This window comes from Microcaecilia unicolor, chromosome 1 (assembly GCF_901765095.1).
Source record: "Microcaecilia unicolor chromosome 1, aMicUni1.1, whole genome shotgun sequence".
In the NCBI taxonomy this organism is placed as follows: Eukaryota; Metazoa; Chordata; class Amphibia; order Gymnophiona; family Siphonopidae; genus Microcaecilia; species Microcaecilia unicolor.
Genome location: NC_044031.1, coordinates 150,450,216 through 150,466,624, shown reverse-complemented (window position 1 = coordinate 150,466,624; position 16,409 = coordinate 150,450,216). Strand labels below are relative to the sequence as shown.

The window sequence follows — 16,409 nt, the reverse complement described above, 5'->3', positions numbered from 1 at the left end:
TTGGACTACTTTATCAAAATAGACCACCCCCATTCAGATTTGATTGGTAGTAATCTGGAGGAAGAGGCTCAATGTTTTTCCTTCAACTGCATAGAAAGGCACATTTTAGAAGCCTGCTGTTTTATTATAACGGTCACTTTTCACCTCCTCCTTGGAGCTCTTATTTGAGGAGTTATACTGTATTTATTTGATTCATAAGCCTTTGTCTTTTCTCCTTATATTTTATAATTTATCATTGAATTAAATAAAGCTGCAGGTACATTCATAGAACATATACACACATTTAATTTCTTGGGATCACATGCAAATTTGTGTAAGAACATTCCCAGACTTTGTGGGATAGTTTTGGGTGGCTAGTTTGTAAAGGTACTTAGGCACATATGTGTTGCCTTTGTATAAACTAGAAGCTTTTCAGGAACATGCCCACTTTGAAATGATGCTGATAATTTCTGAATAAAGGGCATGAAGTGGGCAGGGATTGTACCTCACAGTAACCCCCCTCCCCCCATTATCAAGCATTAGCTGGTAAATCATCAGATAAAGTACAAAAATAAACTTTGCCGCCAGAGATTAGGAGGCTTATTTTCAAAGCTAGTCTTACAAAGACAAAGTTACATAGGTTACTATGTGACTTTGTACGTCTATGTGCTATGAAAATTAGCACCATAGTTAATTAAATATCTCCATTAGTGACTGTGCCATCAACATATAATAAAGATTACTACCCTGCTGTAGTGGCATGTTTGCCTTTCCCAAAGAGCAAAAATGCTCCTGACAGTAATCAAAGAAGTTATGCATTTGATACAAATTGAACCTTGGCCATTAAGTTTTTGTATTTAGATAGTGTTAATACATTTTCATAAAGGCATAAATGGGACTTTAATGTGTAGCACAGCCATTTTGAAGTACTTTATTATATGGTCATTAGCTTCTACCTTGCCTTGATTCAGTCTCCAGAAAAGTTTCCAATCCAGCTTTGAGTAAAAGAGATTTTTTTTCGGTAGGGTGCCTGAATAGCTAATTGCCATATTCTGCTTAATGACCTCTAAATGGGTTAATCAACTCCTTTTTGTCACTACTGCAATGATAATGTCCATCATTCATGAAAATGCTAGTGTAGGGATTGTGCATGCTGTCAGGCACTTGTCTGAGTTCATGTTTAAATGTGTTAAATGTTTTCACTTTAAAGTAGGTCTGCACAATTAATATGTTAAAATAACATGATTAACGCATTAATCATTTAACTAGCTTTAAAAAGAATTGTCACTTTTTAGCAGTGAGAGATGAGTCTGCACAATTGTTCTCACCTATGCTCCTTCCCGAGTCAGCAGTGGTGCTTCATCTGCTTTCACTTCTGGTGCGCTCCACAGGAACTGAAATCAGTCTAATAGACACACGTACCTGTGTCATTGGAAAGCGTGTTACTGAAATCAGGTTGTACAAGGGCATCTTTTGCCATCATTCAGAGACATCTCGAGCTGCCACTGACCCCTCAACTGTAACGCACTCCATGCTGCTGAACTCCCTCAGAGACGCCGACTCCCTTCTGAGCTGCCCATTCTGCTGACTTACCTTAGAGCCACCATTGCTACTACTGCTGCTGACCCTACCTTAAAGCCACCAGTGCCGTCTACCCCCTCAGAGCTTCTAGTGCCTGCTGGTATCTTTGCTGGTGACCTCCCTAAGAATGCCGGTAAGCTTGGTTGCTCCAGTGAAAATTCAGCACTGCCAGCTGACATCACACTGCAAGAGGAGGAGAGTGAACAGCTGTATATGGGGCTGCTTTCTCCTCCTGTGTCTGCCTAGAGCCAACTGCTCATGAGTAGTTTGTTCTGGGCTGGCACAGGGGGAGGAAGCAGCCCAATATGCAGCTGTTCACTTTCTCTTTTTACAGTGCAGTTTCAGTGGGGAAGAGGGAGAGAGAGTGAACAGCATAGCCGCTGCCTGTGGTTGTGGATAGGAATAGGCAGGGTAAGGCAAGAGTGCAGTGGGATTGAGAGGTTAAACAAGGTGACTGTGCACCATGGTTTGGGTTGGGTTGACTGGAAGGGGGGGGGACAAAGCAAGGTCACTGAACACCATTGGGATGGGGTGGAGGGCAAAGCAAGGTGAATAGTGCACCTGTGTACATGTTACATTTATTTCAACTAGTTTACATTTGGATCATGTGATTAATCGTGTAATTAAAAATTTTAATTGGTGTTCAGCCCTACTTTAAAGTTGTATATTTGAAGCTATATGTAAGATCACATCAGTGTTTTTTATTTTTTTTTTTTTACAGCTAGTAGGAGTAATTCAGTGATTAGAAGAGCAAGCTGAGAAACAGGAAAACCAGGACTTGCATCCTGCTGCTTCTCTTCTGCTCTTGGTGACCTTGGCCAAATTACTTCACCCTGAAGTACTAACTTAGGCCCTCATTTACTAAGCTATGTTACTATTGTGATGGGTATTAATTCAATGAAACTGCTAGGTAACCCACCAAACATGTCAAACGTGACTTCATGGCTCTTGGAGAGAGGATGGAGCAGATAGGTGCACAAGTGGTGTTTATTTTTATTCTGCACTTGATATACCACCTTTCTGTAGATACAGTCAAAGTGGTTAACATATACTATTTTTCTTGTCATCCTGGAGATAAATGCATGGCGGCATCAGTCGTGTCAACAAGAGTATTTTCTCTTCCTGGACCATGGGATGATTTACCAAGGACTGCTGAGTAGAGATGGTCTATTGAAGAATAACCAAAGTGTCTTCTGTAACAGACTGACTAACCTACCGAAGAGGTTTTCTACTAGGACCATTGGGGATTGGTGAACAAAATCCTTAGATAAGTTAAATACCACTATAGAAATGGGGAACACCCAGAAAGCCGTGTATACTAATGCTCGTGGTATGGGCAGTATGGTTCTGGATCTAGAGGCTGTGATGGAGGAGGCTGACTTGGATTTATCTGGCTGCCACAGAGAAGTGGTTCACGAAGAACCATGATTGGGAAATACTTATACCAAGTTATAATCTATTCAGGAAGGAGAGAGGGTAGGAAGAAAGGGAGAATGGTGATCCTATATATTAAAGATAATATTAAAGTGACAGAATTGTAGGACTTAACGAAGACATTATGGGTAAATCTGGAAAGAGGGAATGCAGCATCTGTTTATGTTGGTGTGATATACAGGCTGTCTACACAGACAGGAGTGATATAAATGAAGACCTTCACAAACTAGCTATGAAAGGGGAAGTGCTAGCAATAGTTGATTTCAATATGCCAGATGTTGATTGAAGTGTTCTTGCTGTGATGTGGTCTAGAAGTGGGGAGCTAATATTTGGATTTCTGCAAGGTACTTGTGAACGGAATTGCTCACTGTTGGAAACAGGATACTGGGCTAGATAGACCACTGGTCTGACCCAGTGTTACCCTTATCTCTTACCTAGTATGGCTGTTCTTATGTTCTACAGCAGTTGGTAATAGAATTCTCATGAGACTGTGCCATACTGGACTTGGTGCTTATGAAAGGGGAGAGTGTTTCTGATGTTACTGTGGATGATCTTCTGGCATTCAGTGATCACTGGATGGTGCAGTTCATAAGCAATGTGTGCAGAGGGTTCATTCAAAGTGAAGACTCTAGACTTGAAAAAACAAAACAACTTTGTCAAGATGGGGGAATACCTAAAGGAGTTGTTAGTTGGATCGGGATCAAATGTAGGAAGAAAAAAAAGCAGTGGGTAAAACTAAAAGGTGTTCTTTTATAGCAACACACCTTTTGGAGGTGAGGAGTGGCCTAATGGTTAGTGCAGTGGCCTGACCTGGGGAACTGGGTTCAATTCCCACTGCAGCTCCTTGTGACACTGGGCAAGTCACTTTTAACCCTCCATTGCCCCAGGTACAAAATAAGAACCTGTATTTTATATGTAAACTGCTTTGATTGTAACCACAGAAAGTCGCTGTATCAAATCCCATTCCCCTTTCCCTGTTTGTTAGGGAAATGGGACTTGAAAGTAAATAGGACTTGAAAGTAGGAAAAGGAGGCCACTTTGATTTTCCAAAAAAGTAGCTGAAAAGGTAAGGAAAAAGAAGTTAGCCTTCATAAAGTCCAAGAGATCACAGAAAGAGAAAGACAGGCAAAAATATCTGGAAAAGCTAAGAGAAGATACTAAGGTAGTCAGGAAAGTAAAAATACAAATGGAACAAAAATAGTCAATATGGTAAAATGGGGAAGGGGGCACAAAACATTTTTTAGATACATTAGTGTCACAAAACGCCTAGCCACCTGCCAGGGGGTTACCCCATGGCCACTTAGAGGGTCTATCCCCAGCATAGCTCAGGTCCGCCTGCACCTGCCACTTGTGCTCTACACTAGCACCCTCTCTCAATAGCAGACTATGGACTTTTCCTCAAGAAACTTGTCCAACCCTTTTTTAAACCCAGATATGCTAACTGCTATTACCACATTCTCCAGCAAAGAGTTCCAGAGTATAACTATTCATTGAGTGAAAAAAATATTTCCTCCTATTTGTCTTAAAAGTATTTCCATGTAACTTCCTCGAGTGTCCCTTTGGTCTGTGTATTTTTGGAACGAGTAAAAAATCAATTTACTTCTACTTGTTCTACACTACTCAGGATTTTGTAGACCTCAATCATATCTTCCCTCATCCATCTCTTTTCCAAGCTGAAGAGCCCTAACCTCTTTAGCCTTTACTCATATTAGAGGAGTTCCATCCCGTTTATCATTTTGGTTGCATACTGTCTAAATAGTACCTGGGAAGATCAGGACATATAATTGTTCACAGAGCCTTAGCAAAAAGATCTTTCTGTTTCTTCTTCCAGGCTAAGACTGAAGCAACAGTCAGCACTACTGGGTAATTTCAAACTCCAGGCCAATCAGAGCCCAGTCAACAAGTTTTAAACGTATACTGCTGCTTGCTTCCTGCTTGTTTTAAAGAAAAAGAACACTCAGTTCCCTGTAACAGCTTTAAGTATAAACATGCACCCTCTGCTGGCGAAATAGGAGAAATACAATTCAGACATAATTAAAATATGGAAATATCCAATACATTTTACAGGCTTAAAACACACTGTTTCTTTACAATTAATGATAAGAGGAAGTGCAAAAGTGGCCAGGAGTAGGTCCACAGAGAACAAACTGTCATGTACCACACTTTGCTGACTCCCGTAGCGCCCCTGCAGGCCTCCACTGCGGGCAGCCACATGCCATCTAGATCCGCTGCACACAGAGGTGGCCCCGTCCTGCTGACTTCTGGGATGCCTGGGCGCACTCAATCTGGTGGCGGTCGGACTCTGATTGGCTGTTGGGGATTCTCTGGAACTTCCTGTTGGTGCTTCCGATGCTGCTGGAGCATGTTCTTGGGTGGATGCCTGACAGACAGAGGGAGGAGGGGCTATAACATTAAACACCTTCCTTTAAATCCCATCACTCCCCTGTACTCAGTGCCTCAGTATTGGTTCTTGGAAGTCCTGCTTCTGTGCTGTTAGCTTTGCTTTCTTACCTGACCTGACCTTGCCTGGATACCGATGCTTCTCTTGCCTGCTGCTTGACCTGACCTTGCCTGGATATCAGTGCCTCTCCTGCCTGCTGCCTGATCTGACCTGGCTTGATTACCGACACTTCTACGGCCTGCTGCCTGATCCGACCCTTCCTGGATATCGACGTTCTCCTGTTGCTGTCTAAATCTGACCTCTGCTTGAACTCTGACCCTCGACTGTATCCACAAGCCCTGCTGGCTGCCTGCAACCCAAAGGGAACGACAGTTGGTTCAAGTGAAGAACATAGCTTGTTGGCTGAACCACCCTTCGGGTGGCCACTAAGGGCTCACTCTCACCATCCATGCTGAACGACGTGACACAAGCACAAATAGGAATGGAAGTGTGGTAGACTTAGAACGTTTTTCAGAAGACTGTATTTGTGAGGACCTAGCTAAACCAAAGTTAAACAAAATAATTGGGTCTGATGTGATACATCCGTAACCCTATGGGTTAAATTTTAAAAGATTACCTGGCTCCTTCTAGATCTGATGTAGAGGTAGTGAGCAGTTCAGTGAAACTGAGTAGTCTGTGTGCATGCGCTGAGTGTTCCGCATGCTGATGGAACTCTAAGGAGTGTGACAAACAGCTCAGGCTGGCAGTTGGGAGGGAGCTGTGTTGGTGAGAACATGTTACTAGGATAAGACTGGAAGAAAGTTGATGCTGGAGATCATCACCTGAAAGAAAAGGCGCCCACCGTTCAAGAGAGCCAGAGAGAAAACAAAGAGACCAGCTAAGTGACTGAAACTATTTAAAAAAAAAAGTGCACATAAGAGAAAATAGTAAAGGAAACCTGAACAATAAGTGAAAGATAACTAAAAGAAGAAGGAAAAAAAAGAGTAGAGGAAAACTTACATGTTGAGATCCTTGAAGGTCTCTGGAAATCTGAAAGACAGGAGAAAAGAAAGTTTAAAGAATCTAGTGTTTTGTAAAATTGAATGTGCTTAAATGATTTATGTACCTAATATTTATACTTATGTGAAAATGCTCCCAATGTTTCTAAACTGATTTGTGTTGCAAACCTGTAATTGAAACACATATGTTAAATTTGCAAGTTGGTAAAATTTCATTAACATTTAAATATAATTCAAATAATAAAAAAAATATTTTCTTTTTATTGTTAAACTCCCTGGTTGGTGTTGAGTCATTTTGGGGAAACACTGTGACATACTGGGTACCATCATTGTTATACCCTGCTCTGCTACCAGGGGTTTTACACATCCGAGGGTATTGAAGGACCTTTTCGGTGCTTCTTTGGAGTTGGTAGTGGTGCCAGAGGACAGAAGAAAGGCAGATGTGGTCCCTCTCCAAAACAATGAAACTAAGGAGGTTGGGCGCTACAGGCTAATTAGTTTGACTCCTGTAGTGATAAATCAGTGGAAACACTTCTAAAAGAGATGGTAGTCAAGTTTCTGGAATCCAGTGCTTTGCACGACCTGAGGCAGCATAGTTTTACTATATGTGGGTCTTGTCAGATGAATCTGGTTGATTTCTTTGACTGGATGATCAGAAATTTGGACCAAGGAAGATCACTAGATATGGTGTACTTAGATTTTAGGAAAGTCTTTGATATGTTTCCGCATAGGCAACTTTTGTAAATTAACTGAGCATCTTTGGTATGGGCCCGAGTGACTAGCTGGATAAAATACTGGTTGAGTAGAAGGCAACAAAGGGTAGTGGTGAATGTATTTTACTCTGAGGAAAGGAGCATTATAGTGGTGTGCTACAGGGATCAATTGTTGGTTTTTAGCATTTGTGTGAGCAATATTATAGAAGGGCTGTCTGGTAAAGATTGGCACTTTGCAGATTTTACCAAAATCTGCAATAGGTTATGCACCTCTGATGGTGTGGATAACATGAGGAAGGATAGGGTGGAATGAAATGAGGAGTGATCTAGCAAAGCTTGGTTGAGAATTTGGAAGGTAAGATTTAATGCTAAAAATGCAGGCTTGTGTATTTGGGCTACAACAATCCAAGGGAGCTATTTAGTAACATAGTAAATGATGGCAGATAAAGACCTGAATAGTCCATCTAGTCTGCCCAGCACTCACACTCATTATCAATTCATGATTAAACCAACAATGAAGGTAATATGAAATACTTGATCCATGGTCTTTTTTGACATTTCTTGGACATAAACTGTAGAAGTCTGCCTGGTATTGTTCTTACGTTCCAACTATTGGAGTTGCTGTCAAAGCCGACTCCAGCCTATCCAAATTTGCAGGACACAGACCATAAAAGTCTGCTTGCCACGGTTGTCACGTTCCAGCTACTGAAGTTGCTGTCGAAGCCCTTTCCAGCCCATCCGAAACCAGATTGCCATATACAGGACACAGACTGTACAAGTCTGCCTGGCACCGACGTTAGTTCTTGATTTAGATTGTAAGCTCTTTTGAGCAGGGACTGTCTTTTATTCATGATCAATTGTGAAGCGCTGCGTACAACTGGTAGCGCTGTAGAAATGATTTGTAGTAGTAGTTTACAGCCAGAGCCATCATCTAAGCGCCACTTGACACTTCCGCACATATGCAGCCATTTAAGTTTTTTTTTTATACCATTCATTTTCTAATTAGAAATCCTCCGTGATTATCCCAGGCCATTTTGAATTTTGTCACCATTTTTGTCTCTACAACCGCCATCGGGAGGACATTCCAGGCATCGACCACACTCTCCATGAAAAAGAATTTCATGACATTACTCCTAAGTCTACCACTTCGCAACCTCAGTTCATGTTCTAGTTTTACCATTTCCCCTTCTCTGGAAAAGATTTGTTTCTTTATTAATACATTTCAAGTATTTAAACATCTATATCAAATCTCCCCTGTCCTTTCCTCAAGGGTATAACATTGAGGTGTTGTAGTCACTTCTCATACAGCCTACTACTACTACTATTTAGCATTTATATAGCACTACAAAGCATACGCAGCGCTGCACAAACATAGAAGAAAGACAGTCCCTGCTCAAAGAGCTTACAATCTAATAGACAATAATAATAAAGCAAGCAAATCAATTAGTGTGTAGAGGAAAGAGGAGAGGAGGGTAGGTAGAAGCGAGAGGTATCCTAATGATCCAACTTAATCACCTGAATCCAGTGACTCAAGTAAACCCAGGCTTGCTTTGAACTTAGTGAACTTTATATAACTTCCCTCTCTATGTTTCCTATTGTGTCTGAACATATCTATTTCATTTGTAATACATTGCTCTATATTTGTTTATTGACCGGAGGAGGCTTTCGCCCCACGGTGCTATGTAAGCCACATTCAGCCTGCAAACAGGTGGGAAAATGTGGGGTACAAATGTAACAAAATAAATAAATAAATTGGAGAAAGCACTGTTATGGCAGCCAAATGGGACTATGTAAATATGACTCCTTGAGATCCAAGGCCATAAAGTACTCTCCCAGTTGCACTGCCACCAGAACGGTGCACAATGTTTCCATGCAGAAATGTTGAACCTTGAGACACTGGTTCACCTGCTTGAAGTCTAAAACCAGGCGATATGATTCCCCTAGAAGACTTCTCATACAGCCTGTATGTGGAAATTGTAAACCGCCTATAAAGTTTGATAGCGCAGTATAGAAACTATGTAATAAATAAATAAGTAAAATACCATTTTTGTCGCAACCAATGAGGATGCTGTTACAGTAGTCAGCGTGAGTGAGTACTGTGGATTGTACCAGATTGTGGAAGGTTTTTTGGGGGAGGAATGGTTTTACTCTTTTCAGTACCCACATCATATTGAACATCTTCTTCATCATAGCTTTTGCGTGAGTTTCTAGGGTTAGGTGGTTGTCTAACGTTACTCCTAGGATTTTCAGGTTGTCAGATATTGGGATTGTAACATCGGGGGTGGTCAAGGTGGTTGGGAGTAGGTTGGAGTGTCTTGATGAGAGGATTAGGCATTGAGTTTTTTCTTTATTCAATTTCATTTTGAAGGCATTGGCCCAGGAGGCTAAGATATTCATGCCAGAGATTATTTTTCCAGAGATTTATGTAAAGTTGGATTGGAAAGGGATGAATATGGTGATGTCATCTTCATAGATGAAGGGGTTTAGACCAGCTTTGGATAGGGATTTAGCCAGAGGAATCATCATAAGATTGAAGAGGATTGGGGATAGAGGCGATTCTTGGGGGACTCCGCATTGTGAGGACCATGCAGATGATATAGATGAGGTTGATTTGACTTGATAGGATCTGGTGGTGGTGAAACTTTTTATCCATTTAATGATGTTTCCACCGATCCCTAGTTTGTCCAGTAGCTTTGTAAGAATGTCGTGGCTTACCATATCAAATGCGCTGGATAGGTCGAACTGCAGAAGAAGTATGTTGTTGCCAAATGAAATTTCTTGTTTGAACTTGGATATTAAGGTGAGTAGTACTATTTCAGTGCTATGTGCAGGTCGAAAACCCGATTGTGACTCATGTAGTATGGAGAATTTTTGTATGAATTTGTTGAGTTGGGAGGTCACTCTAATTTCCATTATTTTGGTTAGAAGAGGGATGGAGGCCACAGGTCGATAGTTAGTGATGTCTTTCGCTGTTTTTTTGGTATTGGAGTAAGTAGAATATTGCCGTGTTCGGAGGGGAAGAAGCCTTGTTGAAGTAGGAGATTTAGGTGGGTGGTGAGTTCCGTAATGAATCGAGCTGGGGCATTTTTCATTAGATAATTGGGGCATGGGTCCAGGTGGCAGTGAGATTTGGAGAGTTTGGATAGTGTTGTGGAAATTTCCTTAGTGCTGAGGGGGGTGAAGTTTGTCCAGGAGCGGTCTGCTGGTATCCCTTCTGAGTAGGGGTCCAGTTTGTCGAGGAAAGTAGCAAGGTTTGCGTCATCATGGGGAATTACGTTGCATAAATTAATGATTTTTGTCGTTGAAATATTTTGCCAGATGGTCGGCGGATGGACAATTTGAGGGTGAAGTTGTTACTGGATTCGTGTTGAGAAGGTTCTTTATGATTTGGTATTGTTTTTTTATGTCCCGGTGGCTGTGATTTGTTTAGTGTAGTACGTTCTTTTGGTTCGTTTAATGTCATTTTTGTATTTCTTTTGTGTTTGTTTCCACGCATTCAGGGAGAGATCATCTTTTGATTTGCTCCAAGTTTTTTCTAATTTCCTGGTTTGTTTCTTTAGTTTTTTTAGTTCCTTGTTGAACCATGGTGAGGGTTTTTTCTTTGTGCGTAGAGTTTTGGGGTGTAGTGGGGCTATTTCATCCAGAATGAGTTTGCATCTGTGGTCCCAATTTGTGAGAAAGTGGCTTGAGTTTGGATCATTTGACCAGTCGTTGTCATAGATTTGTTGCCAGAAGGTTTCCTTATCAATTCTCCCTCTGGTTGTGACTGTTATGGGGTCAGGTGGTTTGGATTGGTCTTTTTTCCGCCTTTGTATGGATAAGTTTGCTTTGTAGTGGTCTGACCAGGGGGAAGGTGTCCAAATGATATCTGATAATAGGAAGTTTAGATCTGTGGAGTATTTGTGTGAGATGATGTCGAGTGATTGTCCTTAATATGGGTTGGTACTGTTGGAGGAAGGTTGAAATCACATAGTTGGAGGAAGTCTGTACATTCCCGGGTGTGGGCAGAATTGGAGTCTTCTAAATGGAGGTTTAGGTCCCCTATGAGTAATATGTTGGAGTTGTTAACGCATGTATTAGATATAAAGTCCATGAATGTGGTTTGGTTTTGGTTTCAGTTGTTGGGAGGTCTGTAAAACAGTATGCAGGTTAGGTGTTCGTATAGTGTGGGGCTATATAGTTTTATAGAGGCAATTTCAAGTCTTTTAGTCTTTTATCTGCCCTTATTTTCAGTGTTTCTATGTTAAATGCATTGTTAGTATATAGGCCACATTGAGAATAATAGGGCATGTTTTATTTCATGTGCAGTATATCACATTAACACAGCTTAGTAAATGAGAGACACAGATTGTAAGCCCCCTGAGGGATAAAAATACCTACTGTCCCTGAATTGTATCTTTTCCTGAACGTCAGTTTGGAAAGGCTTGCAATTAAATCCAAATCCACCTTGCTAATCCAAGTGATGCTTGATATGCACAGTAGCATGTAGTACAGATTGACTATTATATTATATACTGTAAAATAAGATCTGAAACACGCAGTAAGGTCGATAGCAATCAATTTTGGTCAGAAATACATGATGACCAATGACCACTACTGGCAGAATCTATCAACTTCCAGAGAACATGGGTTGACAGATATCAGACAGAACTGGACCAAATTGCACCTATAAAAACGAAAAGGATGATCAGGAAGAAGATGCACCATGGTTCAACAAAGAACTAAGCAAAATGAAACATTCCTGTAGAAAACTAGAAAAGCAATGGGGGAAAAATAAATCGAAAAAAAAAACAAGTCTCTTTGGAAGGTGACCACTAATAAATACAAAACCAAGCTGAGAGAAACTAAATATCAATTCTTTGGAGAACAACTTTGAACAGACTATAAGAATATTATAAAACAATACAGTTTAGTGAACGGTCTACTATACATTGAAACAGTGACAAGAAATGAGAACCTACCTACGGCAGACGAGCTAGTTAACTATTTCAAGAACAAAATAATCAGCCTGAGGGAAGAATTCTAGAATGGAGGAACTGATCTGGAAAACTACAAAAGTGAACTAAACAACTATGACAAAGCAAGGCCCTGCTGACAGACTATGGACCACTTTCAAACAGCCCAACTCTAAACTCGTCCATCATATGATTACAAAATTCTCCAAATCTCACTGTATGATGGACACCTTCCCAAGCTACCTACTAAAAACTTTACTTGCCTCTTTCATCAAACATCTCACAACATACATATCCTTCTTGCTATCAAAGGGGTACTTCCCTAAAGAGAAAGGCAATGTTATACTAACACCTATCCCCAAAAATACGAAAGCCAGCAGAAGTGACATCAAAAACTACAGGACAGTAACCTCTATCCCCCTCATGGCCAAACTCCTGGAAGGAATTGTCGCCAAACAACTAATGGAATATCTGTCCAACTTTGCAATATTCACAATCTGGCTTCAGGCTGCGATTTAGCACTGAAACAGTCCTAACCACACTCCTTGCCAACTTCAGGAAAGAAATCAGTCTGGGCAAAAAGATTTTAGTTTTACAGTTTGACATGTCATCAGCCTTTGACATGGTAGACCACTGTGGCTGCTGGTAGAAATCGGGATTACAGGAGAAGTTCTCAGATGATTTGTGTGCTTCCTGACTTTCAGATCTTATCAAGTTAAAATGGGTAACATATTATCGTCATCCTGGAAAGCTGTCTGCAGAGTTCCCCAAGGCTCCCCCATCTCACCAATACTATTTAACATCATGATGACACCATTAGCCAAAGTACTGACAAAACAGAGTCTTCATCCATTCATATACACCGAAGATGTGTCCATATGTATCCCTTTTTGAAAATGACTCGAGTGAAATCATGGATAGAATCAGAATGGGGTGAACACCGTGAAAGCATGGGTTTCCACTTTCAAGCTCAATTTGAACAGAGATAAAACACAATTCCTGGTCATCTCCATACAGCCACGCTTCCTATTCTTAATATTACTGTTGACGGGATTGTATACTCCTTCTCAGGCAACTTGAAGGTCCTTGGGATCGTCATAGATCAGAAACTAACCTTTGAAACACAAGCTACAAATGTGATAACTAAGATGTTCCAAACAATGTGGAAACTGGGAAGAATCAGGAGCTGTTTCCCTAAGGAAATATTTCGCATTTTAGTGTAAACAACGGTACTTACTTTTATAGATTACTGCAACGGATTATATGTAGGCTGCAAGGAACAAGTTCTGCAAAAACTACAAATGCCACAGAATACAGCTGCAAGACTGATCTTCAGAAAACCAGGGTTCGACAGAACCAGCCCATTAGTGCAAGCTCTATATTGGCTCCTGATTAAAGCACACATCGCTTTCAAACTATGCACCATGATGATGTACCTAATAATTTATGGGGCCACCTCAGCATAGACCCTACTATTACCAAGGTGTATATGCACCATATTTATGTTTATCAGATTCTTAATATACCACCTTTCTGTGGTATAACAGAACAGTTTACATGTTGCCCCCAGGTGCAGTAGGTGTTTTCCTTATCCCTGTTGGGCCCACAATCTAAGTTGTGACCTATTTCCATGCTCGCTTGTCCCTGAGAAGGGATGTAAGGTACATTTTCAGCCACTTGATGAGAAGCAATATCTGTGTATTGACTTTGCACTATGTTGTTTTGATAGGGGGAAGCTGGGTTAATTACAGTTTACCAAGGTGGAAGATAATTTTGTAACAGGTCACCTAAATTGGAAGTCCAAGTAGGCACCTATTTTGAGGCTGTTTCATAAAAACACATAGCTGCTTATGGTTCTTTATGAAATAGTCTCACAAAACCTGCAGAAAGTATGGCTAAAATGAAGCTGTGTACAATTATACCTACTTGGTGTAAATGTACATGGGTGAAGTACATGCATGTTTACTTATTTTATAAACTATTGCATATTTGATGACTGCCTGCTTTCCATCCAAACTATGCCCTCAACATATCTTCTCTCAGTTTGCATAACAGTACGCACCTTCTTGTCACTGCATGTACTTTTATGCCTGGGGTAATTGTATGCAACAGGTTACAAGATTTATGTGACTATTTTCATAATATATGTAATGTGTATGATTAAGAAAATAGTTTAAAGTTTTATTATTTTTTGATATATCTCCCATGAGGACTTTCAAAGTTGTTTACAATTTGAAAAAAAAAAAAAGATTGTAAAACGGAAAAAAACCCAATTTATAATAAAACAGTAATATGTTGTGACAGTTTTTTTATGTAATATTTATTTTGCATTATTTGTTAACTTGCAATGTTGTTTACGTTTTCTAGGCAGATACAAAAATGTACAATTTTTGCTGTTTTTATATGCAAGGAGAAATATAATGAACATATCTGTACAAAATATCAGCATTCTATGATCTCTTGTCATAGAAGAGATGTTAGAACCTTTATTCTGGCAGATTTTTCAATTGAATATTGCCTGGTGCATTCAGATGGTTAATAAAGCTGTTTTGAGTGTTTAGTATTGAGATATTGTGATTCTTAATGCTATTCTTTTAGCTATTGTAATAATAATAATGATAATAATAATCATTAAAAACTAGAACTGAGGTCAGCATGTATGCGCTTACATTGTTAAACTTTTGGTAACTGTTATATAGGGAAGTAAGGAAATTTGAAGATTAAAATGTTTCAGATATATGTAAACAAGTATATTTTTGTTGAAGCAGTTTACATGCTTTAATTGCCTTGTAATTTCTGTTACAGATTCAACAAAGAAACTTAAAGATGTTCTTGAAGAGTTCCATGGTAATGGTGTCCTAGCAAAATATAATCCTGATGAGGTATATACCTGTTTCTATCCTCAAATATTGATATAGAATAGTTTTCATATATTGTGACCTTAGATTAGATTCCCATTCGGAAGGTATAAATTTCAAGACCACATTTTGAGTTGAATGATGTGGTAGCTGTGTTAGTCCACTTTTAAAGGTAATAAATAGAAATGAAACAAAACAGAGAAAAGAAAATAAGGTGATACCTTTTTTATTGGACTAACAATACAGTTTTTGATCAGCCTTTGAAGGTAACCCTTCTTCTTCAGATCAGAAATAAACAAATGTTGATAGATAACAGTATATATAAGTGAAACACCAAAGCATTCCAATGACAGTTTCAGAGGCAGAGGGTGGGGTGGGTAAGGTGAGAAACATGAAGAGCTGGGTAGGGTGAGAGACAGGGAGAGATGCATGGTAGATAAGAGGGTTACAAAGCAGTATAATTTTATAGTTTATAATGAGCTAGAAAACCCAGATCTTTGCTAAGTCCTGTTTTGTGGGTGTCAAAATATTTAATCATTTTGACTTCAAAGGGTGCAGAGCAAAAAACATTTGATAGAATTATTTTGTAAAATTTAACCGTTTGCATTTTATATTGTGACTAATTTAGCTGAATCTTACAATGCCTAAGTTTACTGTAAATCTGTACTTAAATTAGGCTCTTAGGGGTCCTTTTACAAAGGTGCACTAGCATTTTTAGTGCACATTAAAAATAAGCGTGCACTAAACGCTAGAGACTCCCATATATTCCTGTGGGCATCTCTAGTGTTTAAGCTAGTGTGCCTTTGTAGAGGACCCCCTTAGTGTTTTTACTGTTTTTGTATACAGCAGCTATTAATTTTGCCGTTTGTGAAATGCATTGGTTCAAATAATAATTTATAGCCCAATTACCCCAATTCATTTTGATATCTGGAGGGTGCAGAACCAAAAAAAAAAGTGTATACTCGGACAAAGGAATTTTAACAACAGCCTGAGTAAATATACTTGTGGCATGCAGAGGGAGAAGGTACCACAGATGCTCCATTAACTGCCTGTGTTCCACCTATGGATATGCCTGAATGCACCTTTTCACCCACAGAGGTACCCGTTTGTTTCTTATATCTTGAATACCTCAGACATACGTCAAGTAATTCTGAGGCAGTGTTTTGCTACACATACTCAGACATTTTTAAAACCTATTATCACCCTGAGGAAAATAGCAAAACAAGCAGGAAAAAATTATCTTACTTTATTAAGGGGCTCATAATCAAAGCAAAAAATGACCAATAAAGGACATAACTGGCAGATATACATATTTCTTAAGGAAGAACGTCTAAAGCGTATAATTGGACAAACCAAAAACATTTATGCAAGTCCGATAGTTGCTGAAAAGAAGATGTTCCTAGAGGGAGCGTTTCGTGGGCTTGACATGGAAGGTGTTATGTCTTAAGGTTAAAGACCTAAGATATGTTCAGACCATTCAGAATACTGTA

At 39.7% G+C, this 16,409-nt stretch overlaps 1 protein-coding gene across 1 annotated transcript in view; it reads left to right on the top strand.

The window, feature by feature from the left end:
- Positions 1–16,409, top strand: part of DGKB (diacylglycerol kinase beta) — an 876,561-nt gene that overhangs the window by 12,177 nt on the left and 847,975 nt on the right. Inside the window, exon 2 of the mRNA XM_030201293.1 lies at positions 14,867–14,943. Coding sequence (XP_030057153.1) covers positions 14,867–14,943 — 77 coding nt within the window. The remainder of the gene's footprint in view (positions 1–14,866; positions 14,944–16,409) is intronic.